Raw genomic sequence first — 24,325 nt, forward strand, 5'->3', positions numbered from 1 at the left:
TTACAGCAAATAAAGAGATTAAATGACTAAGTGTGGGCTTGTGTTAGTTTACTGCGCCTATTAATAGGACTATGAATAAGTTCGTGCGGTTTTACAACAGATGGCGTAACTTGATTATTATTCCATCGATCCACATTTCCAAACATTCATTGGAGAGCCACTGTCGTAAGGCACAAACGTCAGTATAAGTTTTTTATTTGAAGCGTAAACAACAATATTTTTACCACACTTGAAAATGTCGAATTTCGTGCCAAATAATGTGTTTTTGCGGGGAATTCTTCTTCATTATTTTAATATGAAGAAAAAAGCAGCCGAAAGTCATCGTATCTTGGTGGAAGTTTATGGTGAGCATGCTCTATCTGAGCGAACGTGCCAGAAGTGGTTTGCACGCTTTAAAAGTGGTGATTTTGGCTTGGAAGACGAAGAACGCGAGGGTGCGCCGCCAAAGTTCATGGATACCGAATTGGAGGAATTGCTCGATCAAGATCCGGCTCAAACGCAAGAAGAGGTTGCAAAAACTTTGGGAGTTGATCAATCAACCATTTCCAAACGTTTAAAAGCCATGGGAATGATCCGAAAGGTAGGCCATTGGGTGCCGTATGAATTGAAGCCAAGAGACGTTGAACGCCGTTTTATGGCATGCGAACAACTGCTTCAACGGCACAAAAGAAAGGGTTTTTTGCATCGAATTGTGACTGGCGATGAAAAGTGGGTCCATTACGACAATCCAAAACGTCGGGCAACGTATGGATACCCTGGCCATGCTTCAACATCGACGTCGGCGCAGAATATTCATGGCCTGAAGGTTATGCTGTGTATCTGGTGGGACCAGCTGGGTGTTGTGTATTATGAGCTACTGAAACCGAATGAAACGATTACGGGGGATGTCTACCGACGACAATTGATGCGTTTGAGCCGAGCACTGCGAGAAAAACGGCCGCAATACGCCGATAGACACGACAAAGTTATTTTGCAACATGACAATGCTCGGCCACATGTTGCACAAGTGGTCAAAACATACTTAGAAACGCTCAAATGGGATGTCCTACCCCACCCGCCGTATAGTCCAGACCTTGCGCCATCCGATTACTATCTCTTCCGATCGATGCAACATGGCCTGGCTGACCAGCACTTCCGTAATTACGATGAAGTCAAAAAATGGATCGATTCGTGGATTGCGGCAAAACCGACCGAATTTTTCACAAAGGGAATCCGTGAATTGCCAGAAAGATGGGAAAAAGTAGTAGTAAGCGATGGACAATATTTTGAATATTAAATTTGTAACCATTTTACGTCAATAAAGTTTCAAATTTCGAAAAAAAACCGCACGAACTTATTCATAGTCCTATTATATTTTAATACGTATTTGAATATTAGACTAAATTTAGTCCCCGTAGAGAGCGGCTGAACATTCCCGATTATAAAAGATGTGCACATGCATTTATAAGTCGTATATTATTTTCCTATTGAAACTACCCGTGGCCTTAAGCCGAACTCTTGGCATTTTGTAGTTTCAGCAGAATGCGACACTTACGGTTTAGAAGTGGTATTTATAAAAAGTAAGATAAATTTCAGCAAATTTGTGAAGTGCGTCTTTACCAGAATTATACTGCATCGGTAAAAAATAAAAAAAAGCTCTAGTACACCCTAGTAACTTTCACACGTCGTTCATACTCCGTAGGCGATTTTTACCGTCGACTTGGTGGTGATTTCTCGATGCCTGTACTTGCAAGTAAACACTCGGTAGTTTTTCCCCGAGGCAAGTGGTTTTCTAGTTTGTAGTTTGACACTTGGTATCGACACTTTGTTTAGTATTTACTACATGAAAACGCTATAACTATCTTTCGTCATAAATTTATTCCATCATGTGAAAGTCGATTATGTAAGACGTAATTTTTTTCGTATTTGCTTTTCTTGTAAATTCTGTAATATTTTTAATTTGAAAAGTTGAGATTTTGCGATGCCTCCACTCTCTTGCGCTTGGGAAACTTTGCAAAAGTTACATCCAATAACCTTTCAGCAGATAAAAGTGTATCTTGGCGCCCTTGCGAAAGACCTTTCTCGAAAGCGGGAAAACGGTGTAACGTTGAAGGGGGTGTTACAGAGTCATTGGGAAATTTCGAAAACAAAAAAATAATACTTGAAAAAAAGTGCTTAAAAAGCCTAACGCAAATCGCCATCCACTTGGGCGAAGCCTAGTTAAAAACCTTCGACAAGGGCAGCATCTTAGACTTTAACTATACAGTTGACCGCCAACTTCGCCTATTCAAACGAGTAAAAGTGAAAATTGTGTTTTTAGGGTTTTTACCCGCTTATTGCTCTCATCTCTATTTTCTCTCACTGGAGTAGGTGAAAAACTGTTACTTAGCGAAATGCTATGATTTATTTAATAATAATTTTGTACCTGCAGCCTGCCCAATGGCTGACTCTGTGACCTAAAAGATCTATTGAGTCCTCCGTAATGCCACGCTTCCTTATTTGCTTTAGTTTTCAAAATGTCGAGTGAACGAAGTTGCTTAAGAGACAGATAGGTATTATTATTAAATGGTTGCCGCCAAAAAAAAGAGGTTTGTAGACATAATTCTAATAAAATTTTTGTTAGATATTCACATAAATTATAAATTCATATTACGGGAAAAAAACATGTGTCCATAGTCGTTTTGGCCTGTTATTGCTTATTATAAAATGTAATATCGAATTTCGCATGCATTTTGCTGGCATAATTTTTTGCAACCTCAGTAGACGTCATTTACGGATTTCCTCTAAATGTCTATTACTAGTAGCAAATTGCTCAATAAAGTTAACTATTGCTTCTCTCTGCCTTTTCTTCATATCGTTAATAATAATTAAACAAACCAAAAACTCTAAAATATTCCACCAAATCAATTTCTATGAAAGAAAAACATTAAAAACATCTTCACAGCCGATTGCCAATTTTGCAGCTAATCTGCCAATATGAACGAGTAGATTAATTTTTGTGGACTTATTGCACATCACTGCACTTCGATATTACAAAAAAAACGTATTGATTTTATATTTATACATATATTTAAGAATTTAAATCGTGTATATTCTGCAATTCTCTTCCGCGTTAATTTCTTAAAATTTTCTGGCAATTGCATTGAAATTCACTTGGACGTGAATTACGGAACCTGCGTGAATATCTTTCGTTTGCCAACGTCTGTGTTAATTTATTTCCGCGTTATTCTAAAACTATTCGGTGCGAATTGTGGCCGCCATAGGCGAATGGGCTGGTACGTGACTACCATTCGGAATTTACAGAGAGAACGTAGGTTCGAATCTCGGTGAAACACCAAAATTAAGAAAAAAAAACATTTTTCTAATAGCGGTCGCCCCTCGGCAGTAAATGGCAAACCTCCGATTGTATTTCTGCCATGAAAAAGCTCTGCCGTTCGGAGTCGGCTTCAAACTGTAGGTCCCTCCATTTGTGGGACAACATCAAGACTCACGCCAGAAATAGGAGGAGGAGCTCGGCCAAACACCCAAAAAGGGTGTACGCGCCAATTATATATATTGTATAAACTTCATATATCGAAGGTTTTGAACTTTAACTTTGTGTCTATTATTTAACTGCAGTACTAAAATAAAATTACAATAACAATAATTTAAATAATAAATAATAAACCCCACACAACTTATCACCCACAAGGCGAGCTCGTCTCACTGAAAGGCATTTGATGCCATCCTAAAAAGTCATGAAAACGCTTTTAAATAAATTTAAGCACTAACAACAAACAAAAGTGAAACGTGGCCAACTTAGTACAATGTACGCCTGTGTATAAAAGTAGGCACTCCTGTATGTACGAATTTTTTCGTAGGGCAAATAAAAATTTCATTTTACGTTTTTCTTTTTCAAAAATTATTAGAATCGGGGCAAGCTCTTATTTCTGAGCTAGAAAGTCAACTTTCTGCAGATCTGCCTAAGGCGATTAAAAACAATTCCCTCCACCCTTATGCACATATTTGCTAACCTCAGCACATTAAGTGCATATCGGATTCAAACAACGAGACAGCCTAGCCCAGGTTCGTCATCTGTAGTTCCTTAAAAGCTAAACAGTGAACATAATAAACATTGGAATATTCTTTTTAAGCCGTTACTTTTGCATATATGTACGTACGTATGTATGTGCCTAGTTGTTGGAAAATTGCTGATGTATTTTCGAATGTATTTATCTACAAGTAAGTAAGTAAGTAAATGCGTGTTTTTGCTTGAGAATGCAATACCTTTTTCTATACTACTGACTTTATGGAATATTACACATACATATGTACATATATGTGTGTATTATGCTGTGGATGCTGCGCTCAAGTATTTTTTGTAAGTACTACAACAGGCTATGTATTTTTTGATATTTACTCAAGGATTAAAAAGCTCAAAGCGTCGAAGCGTGCTGCTTTCGAACTTTCCATTGTGGCCTTACAATCGGTTTTTACCTTGATTGTAGTAGCTGTTGTTGTATTTAGAAATATTATACACGGGCATGGTCGCGTATTTATTGGACCCATAGTTGGTTGATATTGGCTTTCTAAATTGTGTTGGGTAATTGTTGCTGTAATTGTTGTATGTATTTATGCGTCGACCTAGTAACATATACACATGTAAATTCATAGAATTATATGTATGTATGTGTGAATATATGTGCATGCCCGCCATTTTAGAGACATACTAAACGTTTTTGCTTTTGGCTTTGGCTTTGGCTTTGACGAGGTGGTGGTGGTGGCGGTGGCGATGGTTTCGATCGGGATTAACAAAAGGTAAAATATTTCAGTTGGATATTAACAGCACTCAAAGCAAAGTTAAAGAGTTTAGAAAATGTTTCTTTCAGATATTAACGTAAGCTCCGGGAACATTGTTTCCAGCAATACGAAATGCTGTATTTTTAAACTGTTATGCACAATCGAATTTTGAAGCTTTACCGTATAGAAATTTGCTATTTAATGTGTTTGTTAATGAGTGACTATTTTTAAATGTTCAGGTGCAGTGTCAGTAAATTTTGTTGGCCAATGCATAAGTCGTGAATTTTGCGAAAGCAAGAGGTTAAAGCATTTGATTTAATTTAAATAAAATTTTATTTGGCGCTTTGATGCCACAGTGGATCTCAGAAGTATAACGAAAATATTAAAAAAAATTAAAATATTTCTGTTTTTTTCAAATGTGACTCATATACGCCCATATTCACAATAACAGCAGCGCGACATTTTGCAAAGCTTTGAATATTTATTAATTTTTTTTATAAAATATAGTTTGAACTACAACATAAAGCATAAAAAAAAGTTTCAAAATTGGTACAAAATTGAACACATTTACATAAAACTTTCAAACTTTTTAAGCAGAATCTTTAGAACGATTTAGAGTACGCGGTTTAATGCGCATAGCTTTCGAAATTAGGCGGGGAATGCCTGATTTCTCTCTCGACTGCAACAAAATACTTCGTTACTAGGCTCATTTGGGTTCCCGATCACAGCGCCACAGAGAGAAACAGCTGGGAGTTATTTTATTGGGAACAAAAGTTTTGGGAAAAATGACTTTTGGGAAAAATGGATTGGGAAAAGTGTACGGTAACCGGGCTGATAAGCTGGCTAGGCAGGGAACACTGGAGATCGTTTCATCGAAAGGATTGGGGTTTCCTTGAGCCCCTGTGGTCTACTCCTGGAAAGATGGGCTTTGCGTCAACTCAGCGAGTGCTGGGCTAGTACGCAAACGTGCAAAGTGGCGAGATTCTTCTAGTCACGGGTAGATCGGGGGCGCTCGACGAAACTTCTAAGGCTAATAAAGCTGCAGCTCTCAAATTTTTTGGGTATCCTTATCAGATACTGCCTGTTTGGTGTCCATGCGGTGAGACTTGGGAGTGCTTTGTGTCCTTTCTGAAGAAGCTGTCTGGACGAGGTTGAATCATCTCAGCACTTTCTTCTCCGCTGCCCTACTCTCTCCGGGCAAAGGCTTACACATCTGGGCCGCACTTTTTCGCTACACCTGCGGATATTGCGGGTTCAAATATCACACACCTGATGACATTCATCAGTAGCTTGAAGTGGTTAATAAATACGAACGTAATTAGCCCCCGTTGGTCGTCATCCAATAATTCTTTTTCTTCTACTCCCAACCAAAAACCGGACAACAAAAAAGTATAAAAATTAACTTGAATTTTGGGCCACTTTAAACTGACAAAATATTGTGTTCCGATGTCATGAGAATGAATAATATTCGTTCTCTCAAACAGGAGCATACTTTTAGATTTCCCAAAGAATCTGGATAATCTCACACGGTTATCCACGGTCTCTGTCTCTACGCTATCCTATTTTTTCCCTCTGCCACTTTTTTCCCTTCCTTCTTGACTATCAACCCTTTTACTTCCAGAACTTCGAATGCAATGGGCCTGAGTGTTTTAGGAATTACCAATCTTTCGATGCTTCTAGCCTCGCCTTTTACAAATTTCATTAAATCGCGCTGCTGTTATTGTGAACGCAATATATATATACAAATGTAATAAGTAACGCAAAAATAAAAAATCAAACATAACGAATTTTCCTAACAAATATATGTAAGCATCTATTTTCGATTAAACACTTATTGTATTCATACAATTTTCCTGAATTTCCGAGCAAGAAATGAGATCACATTTACACGCTACAAATACGCTAAGTCGTACATTAGTTACTGCGTTATAAAAAATATTTAAGCTCAAAATGATAAGAATTTGCTCGAATTGTTTCGTCTAGTGAAGGCTCTAAACAAACTAGATCCATTCCATGCCACTTGAACAGTAATCGTCATCGTCGTCGTCGTCGTTGTAATATTGAAGATGTTTAACATCCTTACCTTGTTGGCCAATATTGGTGCGCGGCAATGTGGCGTACGGGTTGACCGCTGGCCTCTGAGGCGCGTACGAAACCGGCGACTTGGGGGCAGCGGCTGGTGGGCCAGAAGCAGCTCCGAAGGGCCTAGCGTATCCTTGATTGACCTACAAGCAAAGACGTTTACATATTAAAATTATATATTCGCTAATGCTATTCCATAGCAGTCAAATGTCTAAATCCACACAGAACTATTTTTGAATTAGAAGGCGGTTAATTATAACAACAACTAAACGAGCTCCAAACAAGTTACAGCTTAGACAAAGCCTTAGGTCGTTTCTGAGTCGATGCGCTCACTTACCTTATAGTTGATGTTTACACCCTTACCAGGCGGAACGACACTACGGATGACGCTGCCCGTTAAGGTAACGTATTCACCGAATGGCTGGTCGTTCAGCGAGTCATCAAGTGCCGATGATTGATTTGCCAACATTGCTGATGTGATCTCTTTGGCTGCGTCGTGGGTATTTTCCGACTCACTTAACTGTCCACCTTCGCAGCGATTGCTACTCTTGCTGTTGCTGCTGCTGTTACTGTTGGCAGTGTCTAAAGAGGTCGCGTTATTGATTATTGCACTAATTGCTGTTGTTGTTGGTGGCGGTAGGGAAACTGCTGGTGGGGACGCCGCCGATGCTGTTGCTGCTTTGGCAACCTGCTGGCATGGATTAAAATTTAATAAATTAGAGGGCGTCGTTGATATGGCAGCAACAACCGAAGGGTGTGTGGTTTTTGACTTTGCTGTTGCTGTGGCTGTGGCTGAGGATGTAACTGCGACTGCGGCTGTGGTTGTGCTTGTTGAGTCTAAGTTTTGAATTGATTGTGGATGAGCGACCGCTGATATCTGTGTTGTTGGTTGGTATGGTGGGGCGGTGTCATTTAAGCGATTCTGACTGTTATTTGTAACGATAGTTTTGTTTGAGTTTTTACTATTGGAACTGTTGTTTGGGGAATTGTCAAGAAATAGCGGATTTGTTTGTGTTTTATTGTTATTGCTGTGTGTTAGCAACTTGTTGGAATACTCCTTCAAAAATTTGCTGTAAACTCCACCTGACGGTGAATTTTTGCTACCAACACCACTCCCCGCTAAACCACCGCCATTGCCATACTGATTTTGTGAATTCATATCATTTTCATTTTGTTGCCGATGCGGCTGTTGAATCATCTGTATTGGTAGAGACGGCGGTAGCGGTGGGGGCGGAGGTGGTGACGACAGTGAACTAATATCCGCGTCTCTGCTAATGCCACACACTGAAGAAGACGACGATGAGGTTTGACGAGAATGCAACGACGTAGTAGAAGCGTAACCACTGGACTTTTCATCCACTGCAACGGCGGATCCTGCCATTGACGTTGGTGGCGTTCCCTCTATACCCTCTACAATGGCTAGATTGTGAATTGAATGTGCTTCCGATGACATGGACGGGCTATTGGAAGTATTCGAAAGCGTTGAGAGGCTGCTGCTATTTGTGCGTGTGTGTTGTAATTGTTGCTTCGTGTCGGTTGTGTTATCGTCAATATAGCCACGGCATTGGCTATCGATTTCTAGCTGTTGCAGCAAGGTGGGCGAGGGAGGCGGTGGCAGTGGTAAGTCAGTATTGTCCTCTTTATTTGCATCGGTCCATTCGTGAAGCTGTGCTCCCTGGGGGTGTTATTTTTTCAAAGGCGAAGCGGCAATGTTAGTCGGTTAGTAAACGCACAACAGCGAACAAAGCGAAAAAATCATCCGGCGGCAAGTAACAGCAAGAACAAAAAATGCGAAAAAAGAACATAAATTATAAATATTGGCTAAGTTCTGTTAGTTGTTTTTTTTTTTTTTTAATTTATGGCGCATGAATGCATATTAAGGCTATTAAATGCCTACGACCTGACATCATGACACTGGCAAATTAGCGTGGCAACACAACAACAAAACGTACAATATATATTAGCTTAGGGAAAAAGTAATCCATTATTTTCGCGGTAGATGGCTGTAGTGATCGATATCTTGTCAAGTATCGATCAAACAATTTCAAGTTTGTGCTCGTTGTCAAGGTGACATTTCACACTAAAATGAGTCTTTTGCAAGCAAAAAAAAAACAAAAATAAAACCAAAAAAAAATTCTAAAGAAAACACCTGAGCTAATTTATGGCTATTTTAATGAATTTAGAGTCTTACAACTCTGACTGGAAGCACCCGCTTGTTAATTACAAAAAAAAGGCAAACAATCCAATAAATAAGAGTATATTTATTCATTTCTTTACGCCTAATTTTTTAGCCCTTTATTTCCGTTTGTGGAACAACTTAAAGACGCACGCCATAAATAGGAGAAGGAGCCCGGCCAAACACCTAAGAGAAGTGCCAATTATTTAAATGTTTTTTTATTTTTTATTCCTAAATTTAGTTCTCTAATTTCCATCGGATATCGTCGTATTTAGAACTATAGAAAAATGGGAAACTTTCAAACTAATTTAAATTGATTACTGCCTTCACATTCAACTTTCAATAAAATTTTGAATGCTATTTAAATTTGTTTAATTATTTTAACACAGATTATACGATTTATACAAGAAAGCTGGTCTCTGGAAAGGGGTAAACTAACAAACTTTTTTTCAGCTTCTGTTAATAATAAAATGCAATAATTTTTGCAATTTCTGAGGTCGAGCGAACGCATCACACCAACACCAAAAAACATCAACTGTTTTCTCAAATAATAGTCATTTAAGATGAACGCTTTTTGTGGCTTTAATTATGATTTCTTCACTATTGACTGAAGACTAGTTGCTGAATGCGTAAAGCTTATTCGCTATTTTACATTTTATTTTGTTTTAGCACCGCAATGAGTCGAAACGACCCCACTCAATATCTTATGTATTTGGCAAAGCTGTACTTCTGCATTTAGCATTTTGGGTCAAGGTCAATTCATACGAAAATTCATGAAGTATTAACAACAACACTGAAACAATTATTTCCGCGATAGGTTTTTCGCCAGCATGAAGGAGTTTTCCAAAAGTTGCACACAAGAGTTAATGGCCATGGTGTTATGCAATGAAATCACACACAATCCTGTGAGAAATATTTAATTTTCTTTGAAAACACAGCACTTTTTCGAGAAAATTCGCTAAAGTTCCTAGAAGAATAGGAATTAAAAATTGTCGTTTTGTGGAATTATTTAAATCGTTATCTCTTTGAATTTGGTATATTAAAATTCAACAAATAAAATATTAAAGTTGTCGTATGCGCTGCAGCGGTCGGTAAGAGCACGGACCACCATTCGAACGCGTTGGATAGAAGCAAACTAAGAGCTTGCCAATTACATCGAAATCGCTGCAACGGTACGTGTGATTTATTCGTCAATAAGTGCCAACGCGACTGCGAAACACTTTGTACACAGGCGGTGGGAGCGAAAGCAATTAGAAGGGCGCTGATCGTGACGTGCTTTTACTTTGATAACATAGAAATCTCTTTGATCAATGCAGGATGCATTCTAAGACAAAGTCTTCATTTTTAATTACCACTAAATTGTGTTGGATCACGTATAGGATTAAATGCAAATTCTGAATCATTGAATATTTCATAGATATACACACATACATATATATGTGCATACCAGAGAGTAGAACGAATGGAATTAAAGCGCTTATTAAGTCACTCGTATTCTTCTCCTATCTAACAATCCATCCACTCAGTGGCTCTGTACACATAAAATGCGTTAGCATTTAAGTGAAAAAGACAAGTGAATGAATGAATCACATTTTTTAGTGATTGATTTGAATAATGAGTGGATGACATCTTTGATATTTTTTATGGACCACTTGAAAACTAGTCCTATAATTACAAATATGTTTGATGAAGTTGCGAACACCGTTAGAAAGCAAAAAATCTTACAAGTTTTTCGTCTCCTGTAACACCTATGAGGCGTCCCTTGGAGTGTTTGAGGAAAAGATTCTGCGGCAGATGTTTGGACCCTTGCGCGTTGGTGATGGCGAGATCATAGGCGATGGAATACTAAGCTGTATGATCTGCCGAACGATGACATGACAAGATTCAGCGGCTTCGTTGGCTAGGTCATGTCGTCCGAATGAATACAAAGATTCCGGCTCAGAAAGTATTCGAAGCGGTACCAGCTGCTGGTAGCATTGAAAAAGGAAGTCCTCCTCTGCATTGAAAAGATCAGGTGGAAAAGGACTTGGCTTCACTCGATGTGTCCAACTGGGGCCGGTTAGCAGGAGAAAGAAACGTTCAACTGGGCCAAAATCGCGAAAACGGTTATAGCGCCAATCAAGAAGAAAAATTATCGCCTATCATTTAATTTGTACGACAATTTTTGACAATCCATTTAGTGACTATTTCCACGGGTTCTTCCATGGTTATATTTTCTTCGCTTATATAATTTTTTTCTGCGATATTGCATTCAAGTCGGCACAAGTTTTACTTGATTCCTAGTGTGTATGTGAACTCCAGAGTGAATGCGGTGCAGTGTCAACTTTGACATACCCAAAAATGTTGCAAACTACACTGCGTCCCGTTTTTTTGTGCTAAGTTTAAAGTTGCGTTCCATAATATTGTTTTTTATGCGATAAAAAAGATCGCTCTGGGCAATGCTTGGTTCACTATTAAGAACAGCTTGAAATGAAATTTTGAAAAAATCACCGAGAGGTTTGGTAGCTCCTAAAATACTCAGACTAAAAAGCCCATTTTATTTAAAGCTCTGAAGAGTAAAAGGGTAGATAGTCAAGGACGAAAGGAACTTACTTAATACGCATTTCTTGCGGACTGAATATGCAAATGTAAGCAGTTGCATTTACCAACAATTCAAAACTTATACGTTCAGTATACATTTTCGAAGCTGCGTGCTTTTATTTTTTCTGTAAGGTGCTTCCAGTCAATATCATTCGCATTCATGGCGATTCAATAATAAATGGTTCTGCATTCAAGCAGCTTTCTCGCTTCCACAGAAAAAATCCCATTCTTCCCCTTTTTCTCTACTTCCCAAATGCAACAATAGATTAAGCAGTGTCAAATTTCAGTTGTCACTGAATACAAAATCTTTTATTATTGAATCGTGCAAATGCGCGGTTCGTTTAACATACACCAGTTTTGCAGTTAAATAATTTCACTTAAAAAGAGCAAAAGGATGAAGTACTTTAAAGCAAATGAGTGCATAACAGCTTAGTATTAGTGAGAGGATTGGCATACGATTCACTGCTACGAGTCACGCTTGCACTGAGTGCACAGCAGTGAGTTCACAAAGCCAACGTTGAACTGCTCTCTGACGTATACATATCGCACACAAAATACAAAAGGGGCACAACTCAAAATTTTCCACACTCGAGCTTGACTTGTTTACAGTAGCACAGAAAACAAACTATGTGACATATCGCGCTGAAATTTGCCATGTAAGCTTATAACAGTCCTACCAAAAAACAAAAAATTTATTTTTGCCATATGTCATCCGCGGACCGTTTTATTGATAACGTCTCGTTCATATTTGAGCTTCTGCTCATTTTGAGTTGTGACCCTTTTGTATTTAGGGTGCGATATGTAAATGAAGACATAAGAACTAGTAAATCTTAAAAAAAACACTAATTCAGTTAAATTTATTCCTATGTTTAATCCATTACGATTTGACTCTAAAATAGTTTTCAGTCATATTAAAGCAGGCCAATTGAGTTGTAAATCATGCTGCTGCTTTATTAATCATTACCCCAATTTTAGAGAAATGAAAATAGACGCCCATGTGTATGCAGCATATTTACACACACACATACATACCCATCTACATATGCAGCGTTGTATTTTCGATTTGCATTTGATGGTGTGTAAATTGATTGCCAAAATGCTTTATAGTTATCTGCATACGCTGTTGTGTGTGCCCGCTACAAGTTTATTCGATTTCGTTATTTTTAGAACGAATTTATTTTAATTTGGTGCTTCGATATATGTAAGCAGGTGCCAATTGAAAGGAAGTCAGTGAGCCATAAAATTTTTATACACTCAATTTAATGAATGGCAAAATACCTATTTATGTCGAGCTGATGAGTATATTTGCTGTCTGATTATGTAATTAAGTGTACCTGAAACTATTTTAACAACTTCCTAAATGATGGCCTATTATATTCAACCTTTCAGTGCACTTGCGGCTTTGGGTTAAAAAAAATTGTCTTAAACATGCAAAATTTTAATATCAAATAAAATGCATTTCATGCAAAATTGAACATGTACCTACTCGCGCACCCAACGTGGACATAGGTACGAGTACATACATAAATAGCTACAGCGCGCGAAAAAATGCAAAACATTTCCGAGTGTTCATTATTTGAGATTGGAAACATGTCAACCGAATGCAAAGATTTACGATGGAAGCAAAAACAAGGTGGCGCAAAATTAATCATCCAAGCTTGTTTAACTTTTTTACTAAATAAAAAATTATAATAATTTCGAGTGATGGTCATCTTTTGCAAAAATTAGAAATCTTCGGATAGGGTGACTAATTTTGCGCCACCTTGTACTTTATATCGCGCGAAATTTTGCGCAAACCTGCAAACAATAAATATTTGCGATTTAACAGAACTCAAAAGACTTTGCGTCCCGGTATTATTTTAGGCGACCTTTTAGATGCCAAGAGTACCCCAGGTACACTACAAGTAGCACTTACGCTTAGACTTTTAGTATGTAAAAAATTGTGCTATCTTTGCAAATTCTCATTCAATTTCATCGCTATTTTTGCAAGCTTTTCGCGTACTGTATACATCACCTTCACACTAAAATGGCATTTGCAATAGAACTCAAATCGGGTATGCCATCTCATGTCGTTAGTAGCTTTTTGGCCAAGTATTTTGATTTTCTCGCTCATTCTTTTTTATGTGGACTTGTATGCCCGGTATATATATAAATAAGTATCTACATATATATTTATTGTAAAATAAAAAATGCAATAAGCAAAATTGCAGCGTATTCAAAAAGTTAACAGCAGTTTTTAAATGAAAGCTATGAACATAAGCTCGCTTCTCGAGCGCAGCATAAAGAAATGAGAAATTGCCTTATGCCCGAATTATTTCGTGTTTTGGTGTGTTCTTGTATGTACTCGTATGTGTTAATGGGCGCTTTCAGTTGCGACAAAAAAAAATAACAAATAGTTTTTATGTGTGTACGTAGACGTGTTCGTATGCTTACCGGAACAGGAGATGGCTTGGCACTTCCGCCATTAGAGTAGGGTATGTCGCTAAAGCCGTGAGCATTCAATGCGGACGAGATGGTGTTGGCACTCAATTTGGTGTTCCTGAAAAGTTAGATAAAATAAAAATTTAATTTGGCGTTGAAAACTTAGACACTTGACAACTACACTATACGACAAAATCAACCTCTGTTCTGTGTATTGGGCCAAACCAATTTTTTTTAAGAGATTTATTCAGTCATAAGTAAAAAAGGAATTTATTCGACTTTCGAAGTTAGTCTTCGAAATCGAGATAAGGAACTTCCGTGTTCAAAATCGGGATTTAAGTAAAAAGTTATTGAAAATTAATACGTGTAAATAAGTAAACAAGAAAAAAAAAACTATTTAAATATCACATAATGTTTTTTACGAATAATTACTATATATTGCAGGTGATACTAAGTAGGCAACTGAGCAGTAAAGTCCTCTCTCGACGAACAAAACTAAAACTCTACAAGGCTCTCATCATGCCCGTACTAACGTATGGCGCAGAAGCGTTGACGATAAAACATCCGATGAGACGTCCTTTGGAGTTTTTGAGAGAAAGATTATGTGGAAGATTTTTGGACCTTTGCACGTTAGCGATGGCGAGTATCGTAGGCGATGGAGAAGTGAACTGTATGAGCTTTACGAGGACATGGACATAGTGCAGTGAATAAAAATCCAGCGGCTCCACTTGCTAGGTCGTGTCTCCCGAATAGATACAAACGCTCCAGCTCTGAAAGTAATCGATGTGGTGGTAACAAAGGAAGAAAAAGGCCTTGTCTACATTGGAAACAGCAGGTGAAGAAGGTCTTGGCTTCACTTGGTGTGTTCAACTTGCAACGGTTAACATAAGAAAGAAATGGCTCACGCGTTTTGTTAAACTCGGCCAAAATTGCGTACGCAGTTATCGCGCCAATGAAGAAGAAGGAAAAGTTTATATTTATGGTCAAAGACCAGATCTTCGAAAAATTAAAAACTTTGTATTTTACAAAATGTTTGCCCGATTTTTAGAATCCTGGTGATTAAACGCTCTTTTCTCTGATATAAAGTTTGATTTGATATGAACTTTTTAGAAAAATTTTGAAACTAAAAAAATAAATTTAACAAAAAATATTTATAACTAGCATCACCCAGTGGGCTTCGCACCACCATACATAAAATGTTTTTTTTATATCGCAAGAAATTTTTCATATTAAGTTTTCTTTATCGAACTCGTAAAATGTTTAAACAGTTGAATTAGTTGATTTTTTTCATTCAACATACTTTCTAAAGATGTCACAATAGCCTTTTCTGTACTTTTTTAAAATTTGATTGTGGTGGTCACCTATATACAGGTAAGGTGAAAGAGCCGATAAAAACTTGTAATTAAACTTTGATTCTTTAATTTCCATTTTAATTTTTTACGCTAAATAAATTATGCTAAAATAAATAAAGTTAAAAATGTTTTTCCAGTTCCTTGAATGCTCCTGTTTTTATTATATTTTCGCCCAAAATTAATATTAACATAATACACTTACAACCACAACAGTACAACAGAAACGCTCATAAGCGGCTGTGTATTTGTTATTGTTTTTCCCATACAGGCATTTCGTATGAGAGGAAACCATTACTCACATAAAATATCATAACTCAGGAACGGCTGCACCGATTTCAATCAAACTTCACACAAACCACCACCTCAAAGATGGAAAAGAACTCTAAAATTTTTGTGTCAATCGGTTCGGCGGTTCTTGAGTTATAAGATTACCAAGGAAATGTAATATATAACGACAACTTGAAATAACCCAGGATCAGCAGTGTGGTTAGGAATTTCAGCTGATATAAGGCTATCGATTTGATCCGGAGTTATTTACCAGCCAAATTAGTATATGTGCGTGCGGCAATCCCCTTTTCTGCCATTCGATGGAGTACATATGGCAACGCACCTCCCCAAATACATATAATTTCACAATTAAATCCATAAGTGCTTTACATTTTTGCCGAAATGGATACTCATGTGGTTCAAACACATCCTAGGGTTATCCAGGTCCACGTTTTGGTCTATATCTCGAGACCCTAGTTACGGAGGGGCATTAAAAATACTCTATACTATAAAATCATCAGCAGCTTCCATTTAATACCCATATTGTACAAACACATCCTAGAGTTACCCGGGTCCACGTTTTGGATTATATCTCGAGACCTTAGTCACGGAACGGTATGAAAAATACTCTATACTATAGAAATCGTCAACAGCTTCCATTTGCTACCCATATTGTACGAACACATCCTTAAGTTATCGGGGTCCACATTTTGGGCGATATCTCGAGACCCTAGTTACGGAGGGGCATTAAAAATACTCTATACTATAAAATCATCAGCAGCTTCCATTTGCTACCCATATTGTACAAACACATCCTAGGGTTACCCGGGTCCACGTTTTGGATTATACCTCGAGACCCTAGTCACGGAGCGGTATGAAAAATACTCTATACTATAGAAATCATCAACAGCTTCCATTTGCTACCCATATTGTACGAACACATCCTTAAGTTATCGGGGTCCACATTTTGGGCGATATCTCGAGACCCTAGTCACGGAGCGGCATCAAAAATACTCTATACTATAGAATCATCAGCAGCTTCCATTTGCTACCCATATTGTACAAACACATCCTAGGGTTACCCGGGTCCACGTTTTGGATTATATCTCGAGACCCTAGTCACGGAACGGTATGAAAAATACTCTATACTATAGAAATCATCAACAGCTTCCATTTGCTACCCATATTGTACGAACACATCCTTAAGTTATCGGGGTCCACATTTTGGGCGATATCTCGAGACCCTAGTCACGGAGCGGCATCAAAAATACTCTATACTATAGAATCATCAGCAGCTTCCATTTGCTACCCATATTGTACAAACACATCCTAGGGTTACCCGGGTCCACGTTTTGGATTATATCTCGAGACCCTAGTCACGGAACGGTATGAAAAATACTCTATACTATAGAAATCATCAACAGCTCCCATTTGCTACCCATATTGTACGAACACATCCTTAAGTTATCGGGGTCCACATTTTGGGCGATATCTCGAGACCCTAGTCACGGAGCGGCATCAAAAATACTCTATGCTATAGAATCATCAGCAGCTTCCATTTGCTACCCATATTGTACAAACACATCCTAGGGTTACCCGGGTTCACGTTTTGGCCTATTTTTCAAGACCCTGGTATCCGATTCTTAAAATTTTAAAACACAAACCATCTACTGAATAGTCCAAACAAAGCCTAAAAATTTGGTTTGGATAGGTGAGCCCGTTCTTGAGTTATAAGATTACCAAGGAAATGTAACTTCTTTTTATATATATAGATTAATAATACTACGGAATAATTTATTTCTTATATAAATAAAGTATTCAATCCCGCTGGGGGAGCGTCAAATTCTAAAAACTAATTTGAATTTACGCTGCATGTCCAATGGTTTTCTTTTCGAAACAAATTTCACCTCATTATATACGAACATTTCGAAAATACTCACAAAAAACTGGAAAACTTCCATAAATTAATTTAATAATAATATTTATCACAACAAAGTATACATCACCAAATATAATAAACTTAATTGGCTTATCAGCAAAAACTCAAACCTGAGTGTCAAAAACACACTCTTCTTTACAATCAGAGACATTATGGAATCCGCAATGCTGCCACCTGCCCAGTGAGAAATGCCTCTAAAGTAGATCTTCCGATAGGAGGTCAATGACCCAAAGCTTACGGTTAAGGTCTTTAAATCATGATTCCAGAAAAATAAAGTAGATGTAATGGAGTGGTCCCCACATTTCCCAGACCTTAACCCTATAGAAAACTTATGGGAAAATTAAAAACAAAAGAATTGATCGCAGTAATGTAACAAATGCTGGCCAATTTTTCTTGGAAGGGAGAAATATACCTCAGATCATCGCCGACAATTTGATAGCGTCAATGCCGAGGCTGTGCAAGACAGTTGTTGAGAGCCATGGATCTACCAAGAAATGTTAAGTTTTTCTCTTAATTTATTAAAAATAATGTGCGGCTTTCTTTAAGTTAGGCATTTAATTATTTTTTTATTTAAATTTATAATTATTTTTTGTTTATATAAATAAACTTCCATTGTTTATGATAAAAACAAAATAAAAGGCCTTAGGCATTTAACTGCTGTGCAATCGAGAGTTTCTCCTCCTATTTGTAGTGTACATCTTGAAGTTTTTCCAAAAATAGATGGACCAACAGTTTTATGCTGGTTTTCATGAAGTGATTTTTCAAGGCAGAAAGACACACTAAAAGGACTGCGATTAACGTGCATTGAATGTACCCAACGAAGACGTTGACCACGCGAAAAGAAGGGCAAATAAATCATTGTAACACCAACGCATATGGGTTTTTATAGTAGGTTTCATTATGTAAGAAATGCCATCCCTTAGTTTGCTTTTGGTTTACGTACACTTTTTCCATCAGTGAGCTTGGAATTCGGGACTAACCGAAAGATAGTCGCGCAAAAACACACTTGGCTGCAGCGGCGACATAAAACTGTGAAAGGCTTGGGGCAGTTTTATTTCGATTGTATATAAGTAGATATTTTTTAGCAACTAAAGGAATCTATAGTTTTACGTCATAGTGTTACAAACGACAAATGGTTTTTATTAGTAGATATTCAATGACGGAAATGCAGTCAGAGGTTAGCCATTGCCTGCTGAAAGGTGGCTGCTATTAGAGGATACTTTTCTATAATTTTATTGTTCCATCGTAAAAATATTCACCAATGACATGTTTGTGTATATGTATGTTTATATATGTATAAGCTTGCTATAAGTATTAGGTAACTGAAATGGCTATCAAAACAATTCACCTACTTGGCGAAATTTCATATTTTCACTGTTTGGTGGGTTTGGTGGATGGTATTTGATTAGCATCAACATGGGCGGCCGCCAACGCAAAACATTTGCATTTTAATTAGTAAATGGCCAGTTTTAATGGAATTTTCAATGGTGTATAAATGTCTAATCAGGTTAGCATAAATGGTTGCCCGTAGGGAGCGCAATAAATCAAATTCGTCCTTTGTGGTATCATTACAGAGGAACAAATTGGAAAGGACGGGACACAGAGTTATGCAGGAGTGTATTTTTCTTTTAATAAAATTTATTTGTGTATTTAAAACGAATAGATTTAGGTTTGAACTGAATTGGATATTTACGAATTTAATAAACCGGAATTTTTTGAAATGCTTTCTCATGATTTTTAAGAGGGTTAGGTTAAGCCATTTAATTTGTATTTTCATGCTTTTAATTTTTTATGTCGGTATGTAAACGCTGAATAACTTTGAAAAAAAAAAAACTAATTTGTATAAGTGAGGTATTTTTATTTGGTTTGGTTATTTACAATTTATTAAAACAATTTTTTGAGTACAATATCAATCAAGTGGCCACCTTTAATTAGCAATCACAAACTGCGAATCTTTTTTCTGCGTACGTCAATCCTATATGGCCCTTGTGAACTAGACATCTGCAGCATACAAACATACAAGCAATGGAGCGCATGTAGATCAAAATAGAGACTTCCATCACTTGAAATCATTTTTTTTTTATTTAGTAGACAAATTATCATGTTTATGAAAAAAACACGAGTATAGAAGTTTTAATACTAGTTGGGAATTATTTATATTTTACAAAGTGGGGCAAAATTAATCATCCAATTTTATTTTTGAATAATTCTTTTCCTAAATAAAAAAATTATTTTGAGTGATGGAAGCCTCTACTTTGATCTTCACGCGCTCCATTGCTTGTCTGTTTGTATGCTGCAGCTGTCTAGTTTACAAGGGTCATATATACTGTGAGCAAAAAGTAAGGTGAATTTTGTTGTAAAATGAAAAATCTTTATTTATTCTTGTAAATCAATTTCATCCCCTTCAAAATAATCCCCTCTCGATGAAATACACTTATGCCAACGATTTTTCCAATCCCCGAAACATGCTAAATAGTCCATTTCTGGTATAGCCATCAGCACCTTCTTCGATTCAGCTTTTATCTCCTCAGTCGACTCGAAACGCGTTCCCCGGAGTGTCTCTTGAGTTTTGGGAATAGCCAGAAGTCAAACGGACCCAAATCAGGCGAATACGGTGGTTGCGGAACGATATGCGTGGAATTTTTGGCGAAATGGTCACGAAGAACGAGTGCAGTGTGAGCCGGTGCATTATAGTGATGCAAAAACCAAGAGTTGTTGGCTCATAATTCTGGTCTTTTTAGACGAATTGCTTCACGTAAACGACGCATAACGCTCAAATAATATTCCTTATTAACAGTTTGGCCAGGTGGAAGGAATTCATAGTGCACCACACCACGAAAATCGAAAAAAACTGTCATCATGACCTTTATTTTTGAACGACTTTGACGTGCTCTTTTCGGTCTGGCCTCGCCTTTAGCACGATATTCGCTTGATTGGTCGGTTGTTTCAGGGTCGTAAGCATAAATCCAAGTCTCATCTCCCGTAATGATGCATTCGAGCTTGTCCTGATAGTCTGAATGCATTGTTTCACACACATCAACGCGACGACTTTTTTCCAAGAAATTGAGAGTTTTCGGTACCAAACGAGATTTGACTTTTCATAGGCCCAAATGGTCTTCCAAAATGGTTTTCACAGATCCTTCTTATATTCCGATCATATCAGTAAGGTCTTTAACAGTCAAGCGACGATTTTTGGGCACTAACTCCTTCACTTTATTGACGTATTGGTCATCTGTTGACGTCGATGGTCGTCCGGAGCGCTCCAAGTCATCAACACGTTCTCGACCCTCTTTGAAGTCTTTGTACCACTTATACACATTTTTCTGCGACATGGTCGAATCACCAAATGCCTTCTGCAACATGCTAAACGTTTCCGCAGCCGAATTTTCATTCCGCAAACAAAATTTGATGGTACTTCTCTGCTCAATCAAATCAGACATTGTAAAAATCGAAAAATGCACTCTTGGTCGTTTGGTAAATATAAGCGTAAATATATTACTGATTATGATATTCACATGAAAGTTGGTCCAGATGTTATTAACAGTGCTGCCAACTCGTGAAAAAATAACTAGAGCGAAATTTTAATCCCGCGTAGTTTGACAAATAAATTCACCTTACCTTTTGCCCACGGTATGATTAACGTATGCCGGCATTACTTCTCCAACGAGTGGCACAGAGTACGGAGACCAGATTTTTAAACAATTCACGGTAATAACGAAATTAAACGAACAACTTGCAGATTTCACCGTAAGAGAGGAAAAATAGTGCACCGGATTAAGTAGATTTGTATGATATAAATACATTATAGTATCAGTTTATCAGATTGGCTTCTGACATAAATTATTTATTATTCAATGGCTAAAAGGGTTTTGTCATTTAGCGGTGTTAGTACTTATTATTAGACAAATTTGTTTTGAATATGTACAGTTAAGAGCTAATCAAGTGCTTTGATTTAAAATTTAATAATACTCAACACCTGGAGTTAATCGATTTGGGAAGAGAAGCATCCATATAAATGCGGCTTCGTCTACTTCCAATGAAGATTTTCTTAAAAATCATATTTCTATGCAGATACATAAAATACTTACGGCTTAATTGGCACGGGCACATATCCTTCGGTGCCGGATGGTGGATGCTGCATAGCAGCAAGCTTGGCGTGGATATCGCAATAGAGCTTGTTATTGAAGTTGTAGTAGCCCTGGTTCTTCAATGAGGTGCCGCAAGTGGCACACTTGAAGCATTCCACATGCAGATTCTTGTCCTTGATGCGCACAAACACGCCACTGCGAATTAGCAAACGGAAATTGTATTCAATTAAATATCGAGGATATAAATGTGTGAGTAATTCAGCGTAATTTAAACATGAATGTACATATTTATGAGAATACACAAACAAAGCAGTGTTAATGCATACGCACAAGTGTATTTATGCAGATAAATAAATATTTTTTCTAAAACTAATTCATTGGAAGCACTTTGTACCTCTTAAGATTATTGCCATCTTAGAGACATTTGCTCTTTAAATACAAAAGCAAAAACATACACACTTACATACGCACATATGTATATACAATACAAAAACTAGTCCGAACTCATTCGTACGCATTTATAATTATAATTATTTATACCAACAGAAAGTTATCCAACGTTGCGTAATTCACCTAACTTGCTTCGAATATTTTCTCTGAGCGCACCGTAACTGTATTAATTATCTAGATAAAACTGCCCCCAGATAAAACTCTAAGCAAAGCCAAATATTCAAACGAACAATGATAACATCCGATGAGGCATCCCTTGGAGGGTTCGAGAGAAAGATTCTGCTGAAGATTTTTAGACCTTTGCACGTTGGCGACGGTGCAATTGATGAAATACTGAGCTGTATGAACTTATGAACGACAACATAGATCCAGCGGCTTCGTTGGCTGAGTCATACGGTCTGAATGAATGCAAACACTCTGAAAGTATTCGATGAGATACCAGCTGGTGGTAGCAGAGGAAGACGAAGGTCTCCTTTGTGGTGGCGAAGATCTTGGCTTCCCTTCTTAGGTCCAATTGACGCCAGTTAGCACGAGAAAGAAACGATTGGCGCGTTTTGTTAAGCTCGACCAAAATCGCTTAAGAGATTACAGCGCCAATCAAGAAGAAGAAGAAGAAGAAGAATAAGTTACAGAGTGTGTGTGTGGGTCTTACTAAAATTATAGATGCCTTAGGATTTTTATAAACCAATCCCAAAATAAGGTTTGGAAAAAATTTCGATTCATATTGTACCTTCCAGCAGTAAATATTTTAATAATGATTGCTGCTAAGCCTTTAAGTTGAGTTTACAGATTTAGCAATGTTTTAAATGAAACTAAATCTCCAAAATGGGTGGAAAACAAGGTTCATGGAATTATAATATATTACCTGAAAAATGTGCATTAAATAAATAAATAAATAGTTGACGCACACACTTCTGTTAGGTATTTGGCCGTGGTGTTAGTCTTGATGTTGTTCCGCAACTGGAGCGACCTTCAGTTTTAAACCGACTCCGGACGGCAGATATTTTTTATGAAGAGCTTTTTCATGGCAGAAATACACTCGGAGGTTTGTCATTGCCTGCCGCGGGGCGACCGCAATCATTTTTCATTCATCATTTTTCTGTTTTATGCACGGAGATTCGAACCTACGCACTCTCGAATGGTAATCACGCACCAAGCTATTGGTGTCAAACTTCCGGGTACACCGCAGACCAGACTCTACGTACGGCCAATCCTGCAAAAGATTCCAGACGTACTACAATTCCGCTGAGCTCAATTCTACTTTTGACAATCCGAAAAGATGCTGCCTATATGATGACTTATCTAAATTCCCTGCTTAGAGGAGGAGACAAATCTGATGGTCTAGCGGTGAATGAGGGCAAGTCTACCTCCTGACTGCATACACACAGTCGCAGCATATTAGAACAATCGTCAATTTCGATAGCTGTGCTATAACTTCCCAGTTGTTAAAGACTTTCGGTGTCTACTTAGTGTCCACCACCAACAATGTCAGCCTTGCGTTCAAGCTAAAGTTCAAGATCAAACTCTTGCTAATATGAACTATTTTACGTCTGGTAGGGAATTGAAAGCCAAGTATGCCGAACAAAGAAGAGAAGGCGCTAAGATCCTACCATTCGACAGCCATGAGCATTGTACAAAAATAACGGTAAAATCAGTCTTTTTCTACCTATTTTTAGGGAGGTACTTTTGGTGTGAGTTTGACAGGAATAGTTTGCGGAATAGTGTGAGTGCTTCGGCCTTTTGCTTGAGCGTATTGAAGGGGTTGCTATGCCAAATTAGAATTTTTATGGCAACATTAAAAACAATAGAATATCGACAAAAAAATACAAAATAATATCTTTGACTGGGAAAATTTAAAATACGAAATATTTGTAATATATTTCGTAGCTAGAATAATGCATTTTTATTGAGGAATATCTAAATTTGTACGACATTTTTTAGACTTTCTATGTAATTTAATTATTCTTTACATAAAAGAGCTTTTCGGAATCAGGTGATCTCAGCTATGGGCGTTTTATGACGGCCAGGGGGAACTGTTTTTATGGATCTGTGCAATGCCCATAAGCAAGGAACAACGAAGACGAGGGCGCCCTAAACAGAATTGAAGAGCAAAGTTCGAGAAGAAGGAGAGTTTTTATTTTGAGCCACATAGAAAAAGGGTTGCTGACACATATCTGTATGTACTTACGTCTAATATTTAGCTGCAATTATT

General features: G+C 37.5%; 1 protein-coding gene across 19 annotated transcripts in view; it reads right to left on the reverse strand.

The window, feature by feature from the left end:
- The window catches only part of LOC128866479 (PDZ and LIM domain protein Zasp), a 117,695-nt gene that overhangs the window by 10,650 nt on the left and 82,720 nt on the right, over window positions 1-24,325 (reverse strand). For 10 of the 19 annotated variants that reach the window (XM_054107254.1, XM_054107253.1, XM_054107252.1 and 7 more), the window contains 4 exons: window positions 21,664-21,858; window positions 14,030-14,135; window positions 7,178-8,515; window positions 6,842-6,983 (listed from right to left, as the gene is read on the reverse strand). In XM_054107254.1, the coding sequence (XP_053963229.1) occupies window positions 6,842-6,983; window positions 7,178-8,515; window positions 14,030-14,135; window positions 21,664-21,858 (1,781 nt within the window). Of the gene's footprint in view, window positions 1-4,455; window positions 4,603-6,545; window positions 6,984-7,177; window positions 8,516-14,029; window positions 14,136-21,663; window positions 21,859-24,325 lie in introns of those variants that run through there. The other 9 variants (XM_054107258.1, XM_054107259.1, XM_054107269.1 and 6 more) reach the window with 5 other exon arrangements.

The sequence above is a fragment of the Anastrepha ludens genome, chromosome 6, assembly GCF_028408465.1.
Source record: "Anastrepha ludens isolate Willacy chromosome 6, idAnaLude1.1, whole genome shotgun sequence".
Classification (NCBI taxonomy): domain Eukaryota; kingdom Metazoa; phylum Arthropoda; class Insecta; order Diptera; family Tephritidae; genus Anastrepha; species Anastrepha ludens.